This window comes from Oreochromis niloticus, linkage group LG9, assembly GCF_001858045.2.
Source record: "Oreochromis niloticus isolate F11D_XX linkage group LG9, O_niloticus_UMD_NMBU, whole genome shotgun sequence".
Lineage (NCBI taxonomy): Eukaryota > Metazoa > Chordata > Actinopteri > Cichliformes > Cichlidae > Oreochromis > Oreochromis niloticus.
Genome location: NC_031974.2, coordinates 15,259,637 through 15,282,935, shown reverse-complemented (window position 1 = coordinate 15,282,935; position 23,299 = coordinate 15,259,637). Strand labels below are relative to the sequence as shown.

Below are 23,299 nucleotides of genomic sequence, written 5' to 3'. Positions count from 1 at the left end.
TGAGTTCAGCGAGACAGTGGTGAGGTGTGCAGTAGGAGTGACAGATCGGTTCAAGATGCAGGTGGGATTACATCAGGGATCTGCTCTGAGCTCCTTCTGGTTTGCAATCGCGATGAACAGGCTGACAGATGAAATCAGGGGGTAGTATCTGTGGACAATATTGTGATGTGTAGTGAGAGTAGGGAGCAGGTGGATTAGAGGCTGGAGAGGTGGAAGTATGCTGTGGAGAGAAGAGTGTGGTTTTCTTTAAATATTTAATATTGGAACAAAAAAACCCATCAAAAACCTTTAAAAAAACATAACCTGAAAGTGCAGCTGTCATTTCATAAAAATATCCATCCAAAAAAGGTAACAACCAGATATCACAAATGATTCAGTGTATTCAGGCTGTCAGGCCTCGAGTAGTTTTAAATGTCTGCGCTCCAATTAATCAAGTAGATTGCATTACAGAAGTCTGAATCTCTGCTGGAACTGCAAATGTTTTCCACCACTGAAAGTACAGTAAATGAAATAAAAACTGTCAGCCTTTTTTCTCATTGAGTTTATTTATTGGCACTTTGATAACATTTTAAACTCTACTTTTCAATTCAACTCTATTTATATAGTGCCAAATCACAACAGCACTCAGCTCAAGGCTTTTTAGCAAGCACTTGGTGACAGTGGGAAGGAAAAACTCCCTGTTAACAGGAAGAAACGTCCTGCAGAATCAGGCTCAGGGAGGGGCAGCCATCTTCTACCTTTGAATACATTTTTACCCAATTAGCTTGAAGTGGATTTTAACGAAGATGTGTATAATTATCAGACACAAACCACAAACTGCTTTAATTCCATTTTAATTTTCATACACGTTATCACACACACATTAGAAGCAAGCAGTCATTAGACATAAATGTACAGAGACAGTCAAACATAAATATTTATGATTTTTGCAAGTTTAGAGTAGAGTGACTGAAGGGAAGTAATATTTATTGACCAATGCGCTGAGTTGACATGAGAGTTCAGTAATAAGACTCTAAGTACACCATTCATTACTTTTTCATCTCAAGTATTCCGCTTCCCGGCCCTCGTCTCTTCGCACTGCAGATGTTACAAAACTGCAACCCAGGAATCTGAGACAGGAAAGAGGGAAAAGTTACAGGAAGTTATATTTGAGCTTCTCAGATAAAATACCCCAGCACCAATGTGTAAAGAGTGACACAGCATATAGAGATGTCACTTACTGTTCCTGAAGATGGCAAACACTCCTTATGAAACATGTGCCTGCAGTGGAACACCACCACGTTGAAGGTTTTGGCCATGTCTGAAACACACGTTGCAAAAATTGGCAAAGAAGAGTTTTCAAATGCAATACAACATTAAAAACAGATGAATACACCTACATTACATGACTCACCTGAGGGTAAAATTGAAGTATGACATGACTCACAAATGTTCTCCTCTGAAAAGAAAACCAGCAACATTCTTAAGAGTCCAGTTTAATATAGCTAATCTCAAAAGGAGCTGCACGAACACCAAAGCGCACCCACCATCAACCCTGACGCCTCTCATCTGTGTTCGATGCATCTTCTGGAGCAGGGAGAGGGAGTCGGCCACCAGGATCTTTTTGCAGCCTTCCCTTAAAAGAATCTTGGAAACAAGAAATCAAACGAGCTGTCAACAAACAGGATGAGAGGTACAGAAATCGGCGAATTAAGCAATTTAAAACCACCCTCCAATGAGGTCAAATTAAATTCTAACAGTATAGTCATATGAAAAAGAAAATACATCTTTACTGAATTAAGAGGGTGAGAGAGCAGCCAGGTGCTGCTAATCAAACTCACTTGATTAACTGATCATCAGTGAGTGTGAGCATATCTATAAAAGCAGAAGTTTGAGCAGTTTGCCCGTCTGGAGCATTCAGGTGTGTTAATGCTTAATGTAAGTTAATGCCAAGGAGGAAAGACATCAACAATCATGACCTTAAAGTTCAGTGTGGGAAGGTTTATAAACCAATTTCCAAACTATTTGAGATTCATCATTCTACTGTGAGTGGAAAACATTCAACACAGCTGCTAATCTCCCCAGGACTGGATGTCCCAGCAAATTCACTCCACAGAGCAAGAGAAACAGCAAAAAACCCAATAGCTACATCTTAGACTCTACAGGCCTCTGTTAGCGTGTTAAATGTTCATAAACGTATGTTTGGACTGGATGCCAGGAGAAAACCTCTTCTCTCTAAATAGAACATGACAGCATAGCTTAGGCTTGCAAATGTGGATCTGAACAAAGGCTTCTGGAGCAAAGTCCTTTGGACAAACAAGACCAAATTGGAGATGTTTGGTCATAATGCACAGCACCGTGTTTTGGCAAAAAAAACCAAATGCAACATATCAACATGAAACCGTCACACCAGTTGTCAAGCATGGTGGTGGAGAGGTGATGATTTGTGTTTGTTTTGCAACCACATGGGCACCTTGCAGTCATTGTTTGTCCATGAACTCATCTGTAAACCAAAGTATTCCAGAGTCAAATGTGAGGCCAACTGTCTGACAGCTGAAGCTCAACTGAAACTGGGTCATGCAACACGACAATGATCCCAAGCACAGCAGCAAATCTACAAGAGAATGGCTGAAAAAGAAAAGGATCAAAGTGTTGCATTGGCCCACTCAAAGCCCAGACCTCAAGCTGACTGAAATGCTGCAGTGAGACCCTAAAAGAGCTCCGCATAAACAAATGCCCACAAACTTTAATGAACTGAACAGCGCTATAAAGAAGAGTGGGTCAAAATGCAAGCGCAATGATGTGAGAGACTGGTAAAGTTAAACAGAAAACAATTACTTCAACATATTGATGTTAAACATGGTTCTACAGGCTGTACTTATTCACGGGACTGCAGTCAGTCAGTTTATTAAAACCTCCAATGACTACGCCTGCACCTTAACTCAAACATATTTAAAATGTCTCTCTGGTTTTATATCTCTTTATACTCGGTACATGTCCCTTGAACTTAGAACCAACTATATTATTGAAAAGGACTGTGTTTTAAGCTTTAAATGATCAATAGGATCTTAAATCAGGATTGCCCTACCAAGGGGTCTAATCCGGACTAGATGCAGTGAGGAGGACATACTGTAGTTTGCACCAAGAAGCACTGTGATGTGAGTTGTTAAGAATGGATTGCATTCTTTTCAGAACTACTTTCAGCTTTCCATATCACACCAACGTAAGATGGTTAAGCCAAAGAGTTGTGGCAATGTGGTTTTTTGAGAAAGCAGACTGACAAAATGTGGACAAACAGAAGAACTGTTGAAATTTCCTTCATTTATTTCTTAAGATATTAAAGCATATGTCCTTCATCCTATAAACGGCGCAGTAAATTTGAAAATTTTCAAAATAAAACTGCACTTGTTTAGACTAAAAAAGGAAAATATAGTTTGGTCTGTTTTTCTGTTTGCTATTTTTCAATGGTTTGACTGGTCTCACCCACTTGAAATATAACTGGGCTGTATGTGACCCATGGGCTGAAGGGTATGGAAATTATTTCTGGTTTCTTAAAGATAAATTTCACGTTAATCTTCGGGACGCATGTCTGACCTGTAGATTGTAGTCATGAAGGATTTTCACGAGGGAATCTCTGAGGTTTGGGATCTCCATGCCTTCCTTTATGCGTCGGATGAGCAGAATAGGATCAACATGAGTGCCGATATTATTGAGGAGACCGGTGATGAATGCTGGAGTAAATAAAGTAAAAAGCAAGAGATAACTCAAGTTCAGATTTATTGATGCACAGGTTTACCATGGCTGACTCGATAGGAGATTTGGTGACATACGTGGTTTGTCAATAGAGTAAGAGATGAGATCATCCCACAGCTCTGCGTCATCCTGGTCTTTAGCAAACTCTATGGCTTTGTCAACATCTGCCAGCTCCTCCATGATCATCTGCAAGGCTCGTCTACAGTTTCCCATCCTGCCTGAGAGAAACATGTCTGATTAGGTTCTTCCTTATCTTTTCAAATGAGAGTACCAATCTTAATCCTTAATCAACACTTACTGAGCAAGAAAACTGTCTCCTCCACAAAGTTTCTCTGCTGGCAAATCTCAAGAGCCTAAGGAGGCCAACAAAATGACTTATGTTACCCAACTTCACTTCTAAAGACGTGAATTTATGATTGGATGACATATACCTTTTCAAGAGGGCAGTGGGTGCTATCTCTCAGGAAAGGTAGGAGATTTGGCCGGTCATATTCGGCATACAGGCCTATCTGTCTCTCATGGTACTTTTGGCCTTTGTGGTGGTCCCGTTTGAACAGTTTGTGGAGGTACTGTGGGCAAAAGGCTGGTCAAACTCCCTGCGTTATAACATCTGTGTTCAATTCAGTAACCTAAGGTGCTCAAACATAACTCACCACGTGCAGAAGTTCAGGCCTGTCAGCTAGTTCTTCCACCACCTTGTCTATCTGTTGGAGTCAAAACATAATCAGTCACTTAGAATTATTTGTTTAAATCAGGAAGATAAAGAAGATTCAAAGAATTCAGAGGTACTTACTGATATCTTGTCTTCATTATCGAGAAGCATGTCAACAGCTTTCTGACAACATGAAGTCATATAATTTAAATGGTTTAAATGTATAAGAACAACATTATAAGTAACAATAAAGGGGACCTCAGTCAGTGATGACTTTTTACCTCTTTGTCAAAGTCCATGAGGAGTACGATCTTGTCCTCAATGGAAGAGAAAAGGTCGTGTTTGTGGATGAGCTGGTAAACATCTTTGTGCCTCAGTCTCAGGTAGATTTCTAAGGCTCTGTCGTATCGCTGGTCGTAGGTGTACCTGAAACAGCATTGAACACCAGCTACTCACAACAAATTTAACATGATATTCAAAATCCCCATATACCAGTATCATTTCCTAAATGTTGCCAATATAAACAAAGGCAGTTGGAGTTTAAGCAAAGTGTTAAATATAAAAGACATTTTTTAAAATTTGACCTTGAAGAAGAGGTCAGAGGTCCAAAGTAAGGTGATATTTACAATCCCCATATATCATTCCATATACTATATGTTATTAATACAAACGATGGCAGTAAGAAATATAGACTTCCACGCCGAAGGTAAAAATAATGCAATCTTTTATTTAATTAATTTCACTCGTACATGCTCAAGTGGTGAAGTAATGTTCAAGTTAAGACCACTCACAACTCAGCCAGCGTGGTGAGCAGCGTGCTGTTGGTGGGATCCCTCTTCAGGTGATCGGTGACAGCCTGAACGATGGCCATGTTATTATAAAGATCTCCCGGCCATTCCCGGATCAGGGTGGCAAAACCCTTTACAGACAAAAAAGCAGCACACTATCAGCCGTCGTACGTTCATCATGCCAAGACTGCAAACGGGTGGGGGTGTAACCTACCTCATAGTCAGTTTTCAGGAATTCATGAAGGATCATTTCATAAATGGCTGGTCTGAGACGCAGATCTCCTCTTGGCAAATACTGACTGATGGCCTAAAACATGACAGAAGCGGCACCACATACAGCATAAGAGACATAACTTTCCACAGGGCAAGCGTCGCACTTCATTGCAACTTTATAACTACTTTAGTGGTGCCTTCAAGGCACAGCCGTTAAAACCTACCTTGAGCTGTCCAATGGTCTTGAACCTGTACACTTCATTCTCCCACAGTTCCATGTTTTTCCCAAGGACCTTTTGACACTTTCTGAATAAAAGTAAATAAATAAATACATTTAAATTAAAAAAAACACTTAAATCATTCAAATGATAAAAAGAATATTGTGCTTTTTACATTTGGCCCTTTGAAGAGAAAGCATAAGTGGTCCAATTATATGAATAAAGATACACCATTTTAGTATGTAATACTTCAAGCTCTAAGTCAAAGGTCAAGGTCACACAAATTAGGAAAAAGCTTTAGTTTCTATGGGATCATCTCCAAATTTGAAAGCAATATATTAGTCACTGATGGACTTAAGCACTTTCTTTGTTTGAGCTCTTTAAAACATTATCTTGTTCTTTACATATCTCATGCAAACACTGCTCATCTGCAAACATGCGGGACTTACCTCGCAGCACTGTCATAGTCTCCCGTGTCCACTAAGTGGTTGATGTAGTCCATCCCAATCTTCTGAACGTCGTGCCTCTTAATGTTTTTGAAGCTAATCTCCGCGGCCATCAGCGCCTCCTGATGTCATGGTTAAAAGCGCAGTAACAGGACACAAAATCAAACTCTGACCTTGCAGCCGTTAACCTTTAGCAACCCTCATGAAATTCAACAACACAAACCTCGTATTTCTTCTTTTGGACCAGCCAATCAATATGGTCGTCCTGGTCTCGCTCCTTTGCCACAACGATGTCTTTGGGACTGATGATATAGAAGAGTGACTCTCCCTCTGAATGCTCTGTTGATGAAAATACATTTATTCCTCTGCGTACTCCCACATTACAGCTGACATTTGATAATCGATGCATAATGAAATCAGGCTGCAGTAAAAGGCAGCGTGACATTTCTCTGGGAGCAGATTTTATAGTCTCACCGAGGCGGTAGTCTCTGCACTCGTTGTCCTGGAAGTTGCGCACCGTCAGCGCGTCTGAAGAGATCTCCTCACAGCTCTCGGGGAGAGGCTGGATGATGTCGAGGCGAGGCCGCGCACATAACTCCTCATCCTGCGAACATAGGTAATGATTTTATATCCGACTTAGGTTTTTGGACAACTACACATTTGTTGTGCACACTTTTGCAGACTTTCAGCTTTAATTAATAGTTTAACAAAAAGTTTAGCATTAACTGATTAGAAGTTAACTTTTTAGACGCCATTTTTATACAAAGCCCTCCATTTTCATACAATCAATAGTAATTGTAAAAAAACGGTAACATAATTTGAAAAATTAGGATTGTTTTTAACACCTGGGTGAAAATGCTTTGTAGTCAAAGACTACAAAAAAAGCAAAGCTGCTTTTGCAGTTTGCTTTGGGCCGCTGTCCATTTGCAATATGAAGTTCTCTCCAATCAGTTTTGCAGCATTTGAGTAAATCTGAGTACAGAGTGTTGTCCTGTACACCTCACAATTCATCCTGCTACTTCTATCAGCAGTCACATTATCAATAAACACCAGTGACCTGGTTCCAGTGGCAGCCATACATGCCTGTGCCACAACACTGCCTCCACCATGTTGGACAGATGATCTGGTATGCTTCAGATCAGGGCTTGTTTCTCTATCCATCATTCTGGTTAAAGTTCATCTTAATTTCATCCGTCCAATTTTTTTTTTATGACTCTTTCAGGTATTTTCCAGCAAAGTCTAACCTGGCCTTCTTCTTGAGTGTAACCAGTGGTTTGCACCTTGTGTAAATGCACTATATTTACATTCATGAAGACGTCTCTTGATTGTAGACCATGACAACGACACATCTATTGCTTCAAGAGTGTTTTTGACATGGTTGCATGTTGCAAAGTTCTTTTTCATAACCATAGAAATAACTTATCATCAACTTTAGTTGTCTTCTTTGGTCTCTCAGCCTTTTGGTGCTGCTCAGCCGGACAGTGGATTCCTTCTTTTTAAGAATGAACCAGATTGTTAATTTAGTTAATTAAGGTTTTTGCTTCTTAGCCTAATGATGACCACTTACTCTGACACATCTTTGGACTTCATATTGAGAATTCCACTAAAAAGATACCACATAAAAGTTCAAAACTTGGATTTAACTACAGATCCTTTATCTGCTTAATTTCTCATGGAGTGACGAGAGGTACAGGCCTCACCTGGCAATGAAACTCCCTGTCACTCTGAAAATTAGGTACTATGAATAAAACAGTAATACAACCTTTCTGGAAAACCCACTGAATTAAAGCTGAAAGTATGCACTTCCATCTTGACTGTTGCATTTACAATCCAGTGTCATGACAGACAGACGCAAAGATGCACAAAAAAATGTCTAACAACTTACTGACTTTCTTGTATGTTAAAAAAAATATATTATTGTTACCATTTGATCAGAGTTTTCCTTCACAAAGAACAGGGTGACCAGCTGATCTGCCAGCGGTGCCAGCCCACAGATGAAAAACTCGGTCTCAAAAGCAGAAACTAAAAGAAACAAAAGATCATCTCTTCAACAATCCACATGTAAAGAAAGTGAGTGAAAAACAATTAAGTACAAGGTGAAATATTTCATCCCTTTAATGTCTCGGATTATTGTGTAGTTATACGTAAGTGTCCTTCTGTTTTCATACATCGATTGAACTTAAAAGGATACGTGCATAACGCAACCTTTAGCTTTACAACTACTAAAGTAAGCAACTATTAAACTTTTTTGTTTCTCAGTTAAAGATTTTAGAAAGCAGAAAAAGGAGAGATGAAATGCATTTATTTCATTTCATTGTTTTTGGATCTTAACAGCACGCACAGACTGAACCCGAGCCCCATTTCAATTTATCTAAAGCCGTCTGAACAACAGGAACCTTTCTTCTTGCAGCACTGCCTTCTTCTGCGGTTGATGTGGTAGAAATTTCCCATAATATCAGATTTACATCTATATTTTGTGCCCCGATCAGCCCCAAGCTTTAAAACCAAGCCACTCCCGAAAAGTTTTTGCAGTGTGAGCCTTTGTCTTGCCAGAGGAGCATGAACTGCAATTTAAGTTTTCAGGCCTTGGGAAACAACGTCATTCACATTCCCTGAATTTTTACAATCATCACTATATAAACTGAGACAAAAAGCCCCACAGAAGTACCTAATATTCCATTTTCAATTCAATTAAGTTTAATTTATATAACACCAATTCACTGCAGTCATCTCAAGGCGCTTAACATTACCAAGGACGCCAAGAGAAGGCTCTTTAATTCAGCATTTGGGCCATGTTAATAAAAAAAATTGATTTACAAAGAGATGACAAAAGAACCGAGAAGATAAAACTGAAGAGAGGCTGCTGCCATCGGAGAGAAGTATTGCCATGAGAGAGTGTTCTTGGTCTGCAACAACGTTCAGCCGAGAGGTATGTGTTAAAGTACGATGCACATAAATGCCAGAAGTTTTCCTCAGAAGAACAATCAATAATATAGGATTAACTAGGATGATCAATATCGTAACCACACGATTTCAATGATATGTCACATTACAGCTAAATTACGGGGCACAGAGGACGTGTGCAATCTCTAACTTATGCAAAAATATTACTCAGTGCACAGATTTCATTAACTCTGTGACTCAGAGTGTGCACATTTTTCAGTGGTCTCATATGTGGAAGACGAAATGGGGTGCTCTGTACCTATTTCCACATAGCGGCTGGGCAGGTCTCTCATTTCAGTTGGATTTCGCTCTTTCACAGCACAAATCTGAAGAGAAATAAGAAGATTAGACTGAAGGCACGCCACAGCCGGCGCCTGTGATTAATATTAACACGAGCAGGAAACAAAGCAAACCTTAATGGAAGAACCCCAGCCGACAATGAGAGTGGTGTTGTCCTTCCAGCACAGGCTGCACGGGTACATGTCGGGCCTCAAACTCACATTATCCCTCAACACATTGGTGATCCTCTGCTTTGTGCTGATGTCATATATTTTTACTCCCTGAAGGTAAACAAGCAGCATTTTTACATACGAAGCCGTGCATACAGAAGGACCGGGGTTTGTTTAACTGTCGCAGAGATCTCACCACATTGTTGGCCCATGCAATCAGGTTAGCTCTCCATTTGATATTAGTGATTGTTCCCTCGCCCTCATGTAGAACCGAAGTCTTCCAGCGATTCAGCCAGTTTCTCTCATACAGAAGGAGCTTTAAGGGGGAAAAAAAGTAAGGACATTTAATTCAAGGGTGCAATATTACACCCCAGCCTACAGAGGGCAGTAGATGAACAGTATTATACTGGAACAAGCGGTTAGGAAGCTATGTCTGATAAAATCATGAAGTAAAGCCCTATTTTCCTCCACATGTGCAGACTTAATTCCACTTTGGAGCATTTAAGCACATAGAAAATAAAGATGGATGGCTCAACGTGAGTCAACCTGAGGGAGAAGCTTCACCAGCTCCACTGGTGGACAAAAACATTAAACATCCACATGGCCGAGATCATTTGTGAGGATGGTGTTGAAAATGTGTCGCTGATTTAATACATCCTTCTCATCATAACATGGATACACGGCATTAACTGAAGGCGCCGTGGATAACAGTGTAAGATACACGAATAAGTAAGTTCATTACTTTTTGCGTGCACCGTCTTTACTCTTGTGCCGTCTCGATAAAGCTATGAAAGCTCCGAGAGAGCTTTGAGTGATGTGCGTGGCTTGTGTGTTTTTAATCACAATGCAATGTGGCATTGACGGCCCTGAGAGCTATTTCATGAATTAAAGCTTAAGTTAAGTTTTCAGGCCTTGTACCGCACCTTCTGTGGAGGACAAAGTCGTTCACATTCCCTGCATTGTTGCGGTTCTCACTATATAAAGTGATACAAAAAGCCCCCCAAAAGTGCATATTATTACCAAGGCGGCCGAGAGAAATTTGTATAGGCTCTTTAATTCAACATTTGGGCTATGTTAATAAACAGTTTGCTCGACAAAGAGATGATATGACAAAAGAACTGGGGAAACAAAATTGAATTTCCTTTGACAGGATGTGGCTCCTGTTGAGGGGTATTGATTTTCATCACAGGCAACTTGTGGAGGCCTTCACAACTTGGAACTGAGAGAAATCAGCGCCAATTGAAAGAAAATGGCAAAGTAACACTAACAATGGAGTTTTGTGGTAAAAGTTTTTCCTCGCCCCTGTTGTATAAATGTCAGCACACTTTATTTATAGGTGGTTTGTGCAATGGCGCCACATCGGTGCAGCTTGTAGTAGTGTAAAAGGCGAGCGCTAGTAGGGTAGCTGGTTTTACCTCAAAGATGAAGAAAAGAAACAGAAAATGACAAATCTAATGTCTAATATGCTTTTCACCTTCCGCGATGACATACCCAGCGGAGGCAACTTCCAGAGAGAGATCACCGTATGCGCCCGGAAATCCTAAGACTATGTACCCTCTTGATAATGACATCTATTTGCTGTGCTTGTGAAGCATTGCCTTTCAAACACTGTTGAGCGAACAGCACTTTGTGAAAATGGGCAGCTCTCCCGAGAGCACTCCAGCGAAAAGACAGAAAAGTAAGAGCCTTTCACACCAGACAAAGGCCTGCGCGTCGCCCTCAGCCGAGCCAAAGCGAGACGGTGTGCAGGATTCGGTTTCACCCGGACACAATCAGGACGCATTATTGCGGCAGGAAATGTCTTGAAAATGGCGGTTTAAAAAAAAAAAAAACTGCGTGTAACAAGCGCACGAGTAAAAAGTACTACTCAAACCTACCTTGTTGCCCCCGGTGACAAACTGCTTATAGTTGGATCTGGTGAACTGAGGGTGTAATGCGACCACCTGTGAAGAACGTTTAACAGTTTAGAAAAGCGAAATCTCTTCATTCTCTTTTCCATCCTGTAACACTGCAAGTCTGCAGAAAAACTTACTTTGATGGGACAGTCAAAGTTCTCGTGGAAGCCCTCTCTTGTGTAGAGGCCGAATACTTGAACCTGGAACAGAGACGGTGCAGCAGAACAGCAAGCAAAGGTGAATAACTCAAAATTTCTCCTTTAATTGCTGCCTCTGCAACTATCTGAGGCCAGCGGGGGGAAGTGTGGTCAGAAAAGACTTTTGATTAGCTCCCTACTTCTCCGCTGGGTCACCAATTAGTGGGGCCAGTTGATTCTTCGAACCCTGCAGGGTTTACAGCAGAAATCCTAATCGTGGACTGACCACAGCCTCAGTTGGCTACAGTAGCCTTTAATGTACCATTAGAGTACATGACGCCCACTTTTCCTCTACCTGAAGCCCCCCCCCACCACCAAAAAAAGATGGGGAAATAATATAAAACTCTGACGCTATCTCATCTCTTGAACCGCAGCAGTGGTTAAGGATTAAGTTAGATTTCAAAGGATTATCAGCCAGCTGAATTGGTGAGGGCAAACAATTGCTATAGCATTGATTTTAATTGTCTGCTCCACTTTTTTTGCGCGACAAGATCTTGTTTTTGCCACCAGAGTGCTGGAAGCAGGGGGAGGGCGATATCAGAGAGCATATCTTGACTGCAAAATCCATGAAGGATGGTGGTAATGATGAGAAGAGACAAGATAACAGCAAGGTGGAGAACATGGAGAGGGTATCCATAGATGGGCTGATGACTGACTGACAGCTCAACGGATCTGAGTGCAATCCTTCCCTCCCACCCCTCCCCACTCTTCAAAATTGTTACAAGCTTTTTATAAATTCCCGCATCATGAAAAAAATATGGGGCTTATGTGTAGATATGGAGAAGATAAAACTCCAGGTTAATGCACCGAGTGCGGAAGAAGTGCCGTCTAAAAATTCGCCGCTAGTTCCAAATCATTATGATAAAGTTTCAGGCTGATAAGGCGAGTTTATATGAATCAGAGGATGAATTATGAAAGATGAGAAGCACTGATTGGTGATTTCATTTTTTGCTGTAGGCCCAGAGATCAGTAGCCAGCGGTGATGAGTGGAGAGATCTCACCTTCCCATCCTCGGAGCAGATGCCCACATGCTCTCCACTTTCATCCAGACTGATCTGGTTGATCTTCACTGAACTCTGCGGAGACACAATATCACGGCATCGTTTTTTTAAAGAGGTGGGCGAGTATCATAGTGGATGGCCAAATGTTGCTAGCTGACATTTTACCCCAACTAAGTGAAATGCCAGGAAAAAGAAAAAAAGGCAATGGATGCATGGTCCCATATGTGTCAATGCATAGAGAGTGCATTAATACTGAAAATGTTAGGGGTCCCTCTGCTGCGGATGCTTTTAAGTTTAGGGCTCTTAAGATAAAAGGATCAACTAAATGGCATAAATTACAGCAAATGTTACTTTAAAAACGTCCCCAAAGTGAAGACGGTGCCTCGGTGTAGACTCGAAGAGGAAAGAAGTTGTTTTGCTTATCATAGATTTCCAATTTTTCCAAAGCAGTTGCTTCAGCTATTTGGTAATCATATTAAATCCAACAGCTAGAGCACAGCTGTGTCTCTCCTGTTCTGTGAAACAACCTCCCTGTTCCGAGTTATGATTTTTTTTTAAAACTGGCAGTAAGTTTCTCTGGTAAGTAGCACTTGAATCAACATGCTCAGCAGGCGCACGACATTTGAAAACACGAGTGCAGGTACAGTAATGTAAACCCACTCCTCCCTGCCTACCAAATCAGCCCTGATTACTGAGTTTTTGGTTTTTGTTTTGTCTGGGGTTTTTTTTGGTTTTGTTTTTTTGACTTGTAAATTAAATTATTGTTCAGAGTTCATTCCCTCCAGATCAGTGGAAGTAATGTAGTAAAATAGTAGGAGTAAATTAGAGAGAGGCAAGCTCATTTCTGGGTGTGAAATCTTCCTTCAGGGTACTACGTGAAATCTCAAAATATCTCCTTTTGCTTCCACATGGGATCTAAACTGTATTACTTTGTCTGCAGGGCCCGAGTTAACACTGTTGACTGTTAGGTATTTTTTTCAGGAATATAAAAGTTTCATCAGCCAGGAGGAGAATTGCATTTTTACAATGAGAAAAAAAAAAAAAACCTCTTTGGGTATCTGATCAGCCGGTTGTGGTTTTCGACTCAGTGTTTAGCTTTACCATGAAATTATGATTCCATACATACTCCACTTAGACCTTCAATGATTTAACAGCAGTATCAGTCTTGACCACAGCACTGTCTGTCTCACTACTAAAGCTTTCTGTGTCATTCATATAACAAAATACAGTTTCTGAAGACAGCAGAACTAAAAACAATGGCTAAAAATGGGGTTGCAAAAACCTATGTTATCCAGCCGTCAGCTTCCTCGAGCTATGACCTCAGTAAACACTTTCATGATGAGTTTGTGGTCTAATTTGTCAGTCTCCTATCTTATTTATTAGCTAATGATGTTCTTCTGTAAACTCTGGCTCCTCTCAGGGTCAAAAATGATAACAAAGCAGAACGCGCTTATTTTGTTATTAAGTGTGCAGGGTACTCGATTACTCTGGAACATCCATGTTTCTTACGTGCTTTAAAAAGCTAAAGGAAAATTTATAGCGCTGCTTTGAATTACTAGTGGTGATGTCTCTGCATTACACATTGATGTGTGCTGGTGTGCATGACTCATGGCTAAAACGGAGCTGAGCATGTTGGAGCTAATACATCTTAAACAGCAGATACCTGAAATGTTGGAGCTGCAACAGGTTAGGAAATGCATGAAGGACTCAAGACTTTAGTCTAAACACATACTCTCAGAGCTCGTAATAAAACAACTGTCTACGCTAGCAGGAAACTAGCTATTTTATTAGCATAATGAGCAAGCTAGACACAACAACAATCTACTAAATTTTGTTTCCCACAGGTATTATCCTTGTGCTAATCAAAATACTGTGTTTATACTAGATATTAGTACCAAACAGACCAATTACAAATGTTGAGGTCTGCATCACTGCAACTTGTAGTCAGATTTCTGACAATGTGCAGGTCAAGCTATATGCAATCTTGTTTCCACTAATCAAAAAACACTTTTTCCATGCAGAAGTCAAAGCTTTGTATTATTGTCACAAATGAGGTTTTTTTCAATTAACTAATTCAAACTTCTGATGAAATAAGCTTAAAATTGAGATAATAACCTGAAATTTTAACTTGGCTCAGCCTGGCAAAACATTTTTTTTTCATTACCAAAAGCAGGTTTTCGTATGCTACTGTGTAGGGCAGCGGTCCCCAACCTTTTTTGCCTCACGGACCGGCCTTTAAGGTGTCACGGATAAATCCAACAAAATAGTACCGGTACCGAAAAAAAGAAGATTTATTCATAACACACGTGAAAAGACCCAGGAAAACCGAGTTAACAATAAAAACGATAACAAAATAACGCTGAAAACCGATAAAAACCCTGAAAACCATACATTTCACACCCGAGCCTCAACTCTCGCGGCCCGGTACCAAACGACTCACGGACCGGTACTGGTCCGAGGCCCGGGGATTGGGGACCACTGGTGTAGGGTATGAAGTGATGCTGTAGCCTGGCTTTAAATTTAATGCAGTACTGTACATCCAGTATAAAAATGGCGATGGCCAAAATGCTCAGTTTGAAGTTTCAAAAATCAGACTTTACCAACCAAAAGGTGACGTCAAAGTGACTTTGCCCATCTTTAATATACAGGCTATGGCTCTTGCCCTCTGACATGTTTTTTCTTTAACTTTATTTTAATATGTTTGTTTTTTGGCTCTTTTCTTTATTTCATGTGTTTAATATGTCTTGGAGTAAAAGTAGAATTGAATTCCAAGTACAGCAGATGAGTATCACTTTGATTTTGCAGGTATTTAGTTACACAAGAAAGTAAATTCAGATTTCGAACTGATGACATCACTGGATGAAAGGTTAAAGTTACGGAAATCTCAGCGTTATTAAAACTTTTCCTCTCGGGACCATGACTGCCAACTGATAAACATGTCAGAACAACAATATAATGTAGTTAGTAACATAAACAGCGGACTCTCATTGCATCCACTGAGCTAACAAGGCTAAAAAGTGTTTTTCATGCAAGTAATTGGTTAACGTAACCCAAAGCATTTTAATGTACTCACAATTTCAAACTTCTGAGTAATATTTCCTTGGATGTCCAACAGGAAGACCTTTCCAAAATGAGTACCTAAGGCGAGAAACTGAAAGGAGACAAATGTAATGTAAATTAAACCAGAAGACACCTGAAATCAATTCCAGATTTTCCAGAAAAAAAAAGTCTTGTGTTTATGACGGCTGTGGGAGAGGATAAAAAAATATTTCCTGGATCTGCAGTGGCATGGGCAAAGTGGGGATTGGGTGGGCTTGGAGGCAAAACTGTGAAATTGCAGGGGGTGGAAAAGCCCTATTTATTAAAGCAGACAGTGTGAAATGGCATTTTTTTCCCCTTCAAATTAAAATGCTTAAGCATAATAAATGCACTGTACATCTGACTTCTTCCCATGCAACCCAATCACCTCCCTGCCCAGCACAAGGCTATTATTTCTACTGAGCAGCAACTGGTTTCCGTGTTTTGTGCTTCGGCAGAAGCGCACATGTGCATATGTATGTGTGCGTGCGAGTGTGTACACGAGTCCACTGGGACAAAAAAATTATAGAAACCGGGGGCTTTGGCATTAGATTAAGTGTGTGTTCTTCCACCCCAGCCCCTGCTCCATGCCCTCCTCCTAATCCCCCTCCCTTCTAGACCAGCATGTGGATGTGCGGCGAGGCCAGCATGCTTCAGTGCAGTCTATAATGAAATGCTTATATTTACAGGCACAGCTGAGCATGTCAGACAGAGCCCCTGCAATCTCCCCAAATAAAATAACCAAAAATAAATAAATAAAGGGTTCAACCTTGTGAGGCGGAGCGACTTTTAAAGGGATTTATCAGAATGGAATTGTTCAAATGAAATTCCGATTCAGACACTTAAAATATGAGGCAACATAAGGCAGTATGTGCTGTCGGTGGCTTTTAGGGTTGTGGGAGTTTGCCACAGAAGAGGAGGGTGGTGGTGGTGGTGGTGGTGTGACCACACAGGTAGCTGGATGGCAAAAAGTACACAAGCATAGAAATCCCAAGAAAGACAAGTCAGATCAAATTTAAATTTTCAGCAAAGCAGTCCCTCTCTCTCTGTGGCACAGTTGCTGTTTTTAGGTTAAAAGAAGAAAAAAAGGGGGAACTGAATTCTCAAAGTACAAATAAATACACGAACATCAATAGTGGTTAATAAAACATCAGGTGAGGAGACATAACTGGATATGACTTTTGCTCTGCTCAGGCGTGCAAGTGTGCCGCTGGTGCCACGATGATTAACCATCTCGCCGAGAGTGGCCCTCTTAAAAAACAAAGGGAGACGAGGAGCAAAAAATATGTAAGAGTGGGAATAAAAAGAGGAGAAGACAATGGTGCCTGATGCCTTCTGATTCACCTCCCTGAGAGGGAAAAGCAGGGGAAGGTGAGAAAATAATGGGTCTGCCTTTATAGATTCAACAGAAGGGAAGAAATCCAACTTTGAAGCTGACATCTCTCAAATGTGTACCTAAACAATGTGAAATGTCTGCGTGAGATGGGTGAACCTGACACGGAAATGCCCCTGCGGGTGGTGGATCATAACCTCTACCTTGTCATGGACGGTCATACAGCTGGCTGCATCGTTCTGGAGAATTTCTGTCATCCCGTTGGAGAGCCTCTCATACTTCAGCTTGGGCTCCTCCTCGCTGTCCTCCTCCTGGTGAAGAAAGCAGTCTCTTAATAATATTTTCCAACTGTTATTCTTGTTCCCTAAAATCCCCCAAATCATCACTGCAGTGAACAGAAATATGCAAAATCTTCACCTAACCTGATGTTGTAAATCAAAATCAGATTTTTATGAAACACGTTCTACAAAATATGACAAAACTTCCTATTTATCCAACGCTACATCTTTAAAGGTGCCTTATTTAGTTTTTGACCACTAGGGGCTCTATGGAGCAACGTTTTTACACGCGAGTCCCTGATTTGCATCTTTTTTTTATGCGAGCACACAAAAGGGTATAAAAAGATGTGCACCACAATACCAACAGACAAAAAGACCATTTTACACCAGTTTTATCCTTTTTGACAGAAAACAAATGCAGTGATGTGTGAACTAAGATAACAGAGAAGGAGAAACACATCATTACTCTAGAAGACAAATTGAGCTTGTTTTTAACGAGAAACAGTGAATGTCACTGTTACAAAAACAATCAAACCAAAAACAGTTAAATACTTGTTTTGGTTATTGTGATATGACTAATGTAAGCAAAATCACTTAAAGGTCAGTGAATTTACCTGTGCTTCTCAGAAGATACAAATAAAATAAAATAGATATCGTAGTTTGTGTATATACAAAGGCTGCAAATCACCTGCCAACACAATTTGAAATGACTTTTTATAAAGCAGTTTATGTTTAAGTAAATGGAATAATAATTTTGTTTTTATTTTCACCACGGCATTGAGAATCATTAAACACATTTTGTATTGGAACTACTCACTTTCTAGTATTGTGACATCCCTGCTTAATGTTTTTCTAAACTGATCAGAATTGGAGTTTATCACTTATCACACTTGTCATAATGCAGTACTAACAGCCGATCAACAAATTGCTGCAAATTATTAGTTTTTGCATGAATTCCTAAAAGCTGAATGAGACGATGAGAACATGGAAACATATTCATCTTCATTCAATTTGAAAATAATAAAATATTCATTTAAAATAGAGATGCTCTGATATTCTTGCCCACACATCATTATCTCATTATAAACATCTTATTATCATTATATGCCATTTCAAGGCTTGCTGACAGTATGGCAAATCAACAAATAGGGTTATATTAACCTAACCCTTCAAAGACACTGAGATAAAGAGTTGAATGATGTTTTTTTATTTATTATAAAAAGCATTTCCTTTAATTCCTTTTCCCCTGGTGCAATTGGAGGAATAAATAACAATAAAATGACACAAACAGCCATAATTTCTATTGTAGACCAATCAGGTTTTTCTACTTTGAATTATTATTCTGTTCATCAAAAGTGAGAAAACAGTTAAAAAAAATATTACAACACTATTACAACAGCTATTTAAATCACTGAATTACATTATACTTAATGATGAAATGATGAATAAGATCCTCACATTTGAGAACCTAAAAGCAGACAAAATTGCCAAATGTTTGGCAGTTTTGCTTTAACCTATCTAATTTAATTCATTGCTATTTATCCATTTCTAATATGCAGGTAATGCACAAATTTACTGTATAAACACAACTGGGGTTCCTTACAGCAGCATTTATTGCAGCTTTCAGTCTCCAATAACTGTGATTAATCCATTTTTGAAGCCTGTGTACATGAACATATGTGTATAGCGGGATCTATGCACAAAGACAAAATTTCCATCACCTTGCATGAAATGCTTGATAAAACAATAAAAGCAACATCTTTTCATGACACTGTTCATCCCCAGTGAAATACATGAATTTATAGTCTTTTCATAAAGCAAACTTAAGGTATTATACTGTGTTACACTTTCCAGCCTGAGTCAACATTTGCGGCCAGTCACAGCCTGAATATTACTCATAATTCAGTTTATAACCAATGCTGCACAGTCTGTGGCTGCCCAGAGGGTGCATCAACTCAAAACATTGTCTGCCATTATGTGCTACTGGGTTGGAGGTGGGGGACAATAGCGTGGAAAAAATGTTATTTTCAAAAACAATCCTTTCCCACTCAACAACGCCATATCTAGGCTATTTCCTGTGTATTCTGGTTGTGAGATTTCTGATGCGAGGGCATTTGTCACGGGTTTCAAAGGCGTATCAAACAACAAAGGCAAACTTCATCCCCACAGAGAAACTACCCATTTTAAAACTTTTGCCATCTCTTGTAAGTTGCTCTTTGTTTTGTCAACTACTCAGCTGGCCTTGATGTTGTAACCATTTTTGCCATTTTCTTTTAGTATTGGCTGTTAAAATAGAGCATGAAGGGAAACATTCAGCTTTAAATATACTGCACAGCGAGGACCACACTAGTTGGAGAAACGAAGGCGTGTACCCTGTATTATTAAGACAAACAACAAATCATCAAGTGTCATAAACACAGTTTACACACAGGTGGCAAAGTAAGGGAAAGATCAACACATAGTACATATAAAAATTATATTAATCACATGCTGCAGCCTTTAAAGTCAACTCAACACAGCTAAACAACACAGCAGGCCATACACAGTGCTCTCCAGCTAGATTATAAAACCACCTCACTGAGTATTTCTGCTTCTAGGCCTTGTGCTTGATCATAAATTATGATAGAGAAGACGCACTGTTACAGGTTTTTTGTTATCATTTTTTGTATGTTAACAACAATAAAAGATATTAACAATAATCAACTGGGTATATTAAAAGATTACGTAACATATCGCTCACTTCCTCACATTTCTTATTGCGAGGACTGACCTTTAAAACATCACAAATTCAATCCGATATTACAGAAAACAGCCACATGCATTATTAACACGGCTGGTTATTAGGTTCACACTGATCCACTGAATGATTCAGTTTATTTAAAATAATGCAAATAATATTCAAACCAAAGTCACTCATTTGCTGTCCATAAAAGTTTGTTTTGTTTCTTTCCGGTTGATTAAGAAGGGAAAAAATATCACTAAAAGAAGTTTTTTTCTTCTTTTCAGGACAAGGTGCTTATGACACACTGTTACACAGTAATAACAGTTTTACAACTGCCATATATCAACTATCAATTTACAATTAAAAATATGATCTCTGATGGATTATGGCATTCAGAAACGTAGCATTTAGACACAAACTACTGAGCTATACATGTCACACCTGGGCATGTACAGGATAAAATACACAAAGTTAACATTATCATATACCCTAGTTAAGGAAACCTTGTATGTTTCAGTGCTTGCAACAAAATCAGGAGTCTGGTAATCATTTTTTTTCCCATCATTATATTTGCTTGTTTCAGTCCACTTGGTTTGAATTAAAGCCATTTCTTTACAGCTCTGAAACCAATGTTTTCTAACTTTGCTTTGTCCATTTTTTTGCAGGACTGTTCTTGTTTTCAAATAACTGGAGATCATACCTTTATCCTGATCATAGCATTAGTGGCAGCTTTATACTTCCCAGGATCCCAAATTCAGTAATAGACTTGTCAAATTCATACACCATCATTTCCTGTCGGTCTTGCAACCTGCAGTATATTAACAGTGGCTGTCTTGATGCTGTTATCAACAGCTATATTTAACTTAATTGCATTTATGAATTTCAATCCTAGCACGCATGGTGGTGGCACTCACACCAAACTCCTGATTTGCATGGGTCATGTTCAAAGACCTACGTTTATGAAACCAGCATATAACATGCTATAAAAACTTTGCTTAAACTGTTTTCCCAGCTGACATCAGCTTGGTCCTTAGTCCATAAAATTAAAGTGTGTCCATAATGCTGTTTAACAAATTAGCTTTTAGATTTTGGTACTCAAAGTGAACTTCTAGTGTTGAGGTTAAATTATAGAAAATTGCTAAAATGAATTTAATTAATTTGCTTTTTCTTTTCCAAACAGTAGCACAAAGACATCATAAATTATTGACACTTGAGAGTGTGAACGATTATGTTGTTCCCATTAATTCTGGAATTAAAAGACCGCAGTCTAGGCTTACAGATGCGTTGCTTCTGCCTGATTCTGTTCAGTCACTACATGGTGCAGAGATCCTGATTTATTGTGTGCTGTTTACACTGTCTGTGCAATATGTGATGACTGAATAAAACTAAACTAAGCTAAGCTAAAATATGCATTAAACCATTTCATTTGCTTCTAAAGGAGTGGCAGAATCATGTAGAGCACTTAGAGCCTTATAGTGGTCCAGCAAGTTGCTAAAAATACAATGCATGATGTCTTTTCTTCCATTTATTACCCTTCATTCTCTACCTTTTATGTGCTTTTCGGGACCACAAAAGTACATTTTTTGACAGGCTTTTATGGAACTCACCCTTTCGTTTGTCAGCTGCTGGGGTTTCTTTTGATTTGTAACCATTTTTGCCATATTCTCCATCTACTGACAGCTGAGCTAAATGAGACTCCTCGTGTCATCATCTAGCTTAATGTTCAAGGTTCAAGCAAGACTCGCCCATTTGTCTGCTTTTAAGGGGAACGCTGTAGCTGTTAAATCTAACCATGTTAGTTTGTTTGAGGCAGAAAGAGGGGGAAATTGGTGCAATCAGTCGACTAATATGTCGCTTAAATCTATCGTTTTAAGGGTTTGATCCGCTGAGCATACTAAAAAGCACTTACAAATCAGGCTTATTATTGTATTATGTTATTACAAATCAGACTAATCTAACCAAATCATGACGTTGATGAAGAGAATGCCTGTGACTTTCCAGAGCCACTGCTCAGACAAATTGTTACCCTGCTCATCTCTTCTGTTAGTAGAGTGTAGAGCAAACAGCCCCTCGCTGCCTTCATCTAGCGAGGCTGCTGTCAAGCTGGTAACAACAGCAGCCAGCTACAGTATATTGCAATATTGTAAGCAAATAATCACCTGTTTGCAGCAGCCACTCAGAGGAGACTTGCAATCCCACAGTCCAGTGAGTGTTTGTCCATGACTACTGAACACATGGTGCACAGACAGACCACTATTTACAAGTCTGGTTTATTTTCTTGAGAAAAAAAAAAGTAGCTTGAGAAAGGTGCAGGTGTCCAAAATGCAGCATATATCTTATATATGATTCCATCCTCTGCTACCTATGAAGAAAAATTCTCCTTCCTGTCAGCGTGATGTGTAATGTTATATTTTATTCAGCCCATGTGAGATCCTCCGAAGCACAGGTGTACTGTAACATGCCAGAGTTCAGTCATAATATTGATGGATCTGGAAAGCTATATGTAATTCATGAGTGTTTGACACCTCTCAGAACCTGACAAAGATCCTTTAGGGATCAAGCTGTGCTGATAAAGGCTATGTTATGTATTACAGCCCCTTCAGTAGGCAGAGATTTCAAAAAGCATCCAAACCTGACGGAAATATGAACACTTCTGTCACTGACAGTATATTATTGGTGATGCATGTCTACACTGACATACTGGTGCAACTGCATGACACATTCAAGTCCATTTTTTCCTGTTATTATTTTCTAAATATATATCAAAATTTCTTAATATAAATTCATCTTAGATGATCTAAAATGATGAGGTATTTTTGATTCTTACCTCAGACTCATCTGTGGTTTCCTCACTTGGATGACTGACCTAAAAGCAGAAAAATGTTGGGTTGCTTTTAAAAATATATTAATGTTAAAGCATGGTTTCAAAGGCCATGGCTATTTATTTAGACATTAAATACATACCAAACAACTGCAAAGCTAAATTAGCACCTAAAATGTTAGCTTTCCAAGCTAGAGAATGGCTTGATGAGAAGCTAAATCAAATGAAACCACAGCTGACAGCTCTCACAGCCACACTTTGAATGCATTTTTGATGCAAGTGCGTTTAAAACAGAAACATTTAGCTAGCTAGCGTTAGCATTTGAGCTTACCTGCTCCTCCACTTCCGCCATTGTGATATTATTTAGCGATATATCCAAAGGTAACAGCTATAATACTTTAACAAATATTTTAAAAAATATCCGTTAAATCTCCGATAAAGGTTTGTTTCATCTCAGAAACACCCGATTTTGCGTGACAGCAAAGTGATATTTGTTGTCGAAACCTGCTTCCAGTCATGAGCTAAATCACATG

At 39.4% G+C, this 23,299-nt stretch overlaps 1 protein-coding gene across 1 annotated transcript; it reads right to left on the bottom strand.

The window, feature by feature from the left end:
- Positions 1-817: 817 nt before the first annotated feature.
- vps41 (VPS41 subunit of HOPS complex) lies at positions 818-23,289 on the bottom strand. The gene is made up of 28 exons (XM_003439364.5): positions 23,098-23,289; positions 22,773-22,811; positions 17,149-17,256; positions 15,608-15,685; positions 12,535-12,609; positions 11,474-11,536; positions 11,319-11,384; positions 9,638-9,757; positions 9,406-9,552; positions 9,252-9,318; positions 7,974-8,071; positions 6,524-6,653; positions 6,273-6,388; positions 6,053-6,171; positions 5,610-5,691; positions 5,387-5,479; positions 5,176-5,303; positions 4,666-4,810; positions 4,526-4,567; positions 4,386-4,436; positions 4,164-4,301; positions 4,031-4,085; positions 3,810-3,950; positions 3,574-3,710; positions 1,527-1,626; positions 1,394-1,438; positions 1,221-1,300; positions 818-1,109 (listed from the first exon to the last, which is right to left on the bottom strand). The coding sequence occupies exons 1-28, from the start codon at positions 23,116-23,118 to the stop codon at positions 1,029-1,031; spliced, it is 2,565 nt and encodes an 854-aa protein (XP_003439412.1). The 5' UTR covers positions 23,119-23,289; the 3' UTR covers positions 818-1,028.
- Positions 23,290-23,299: the final 10 nt, after the last annotated feature.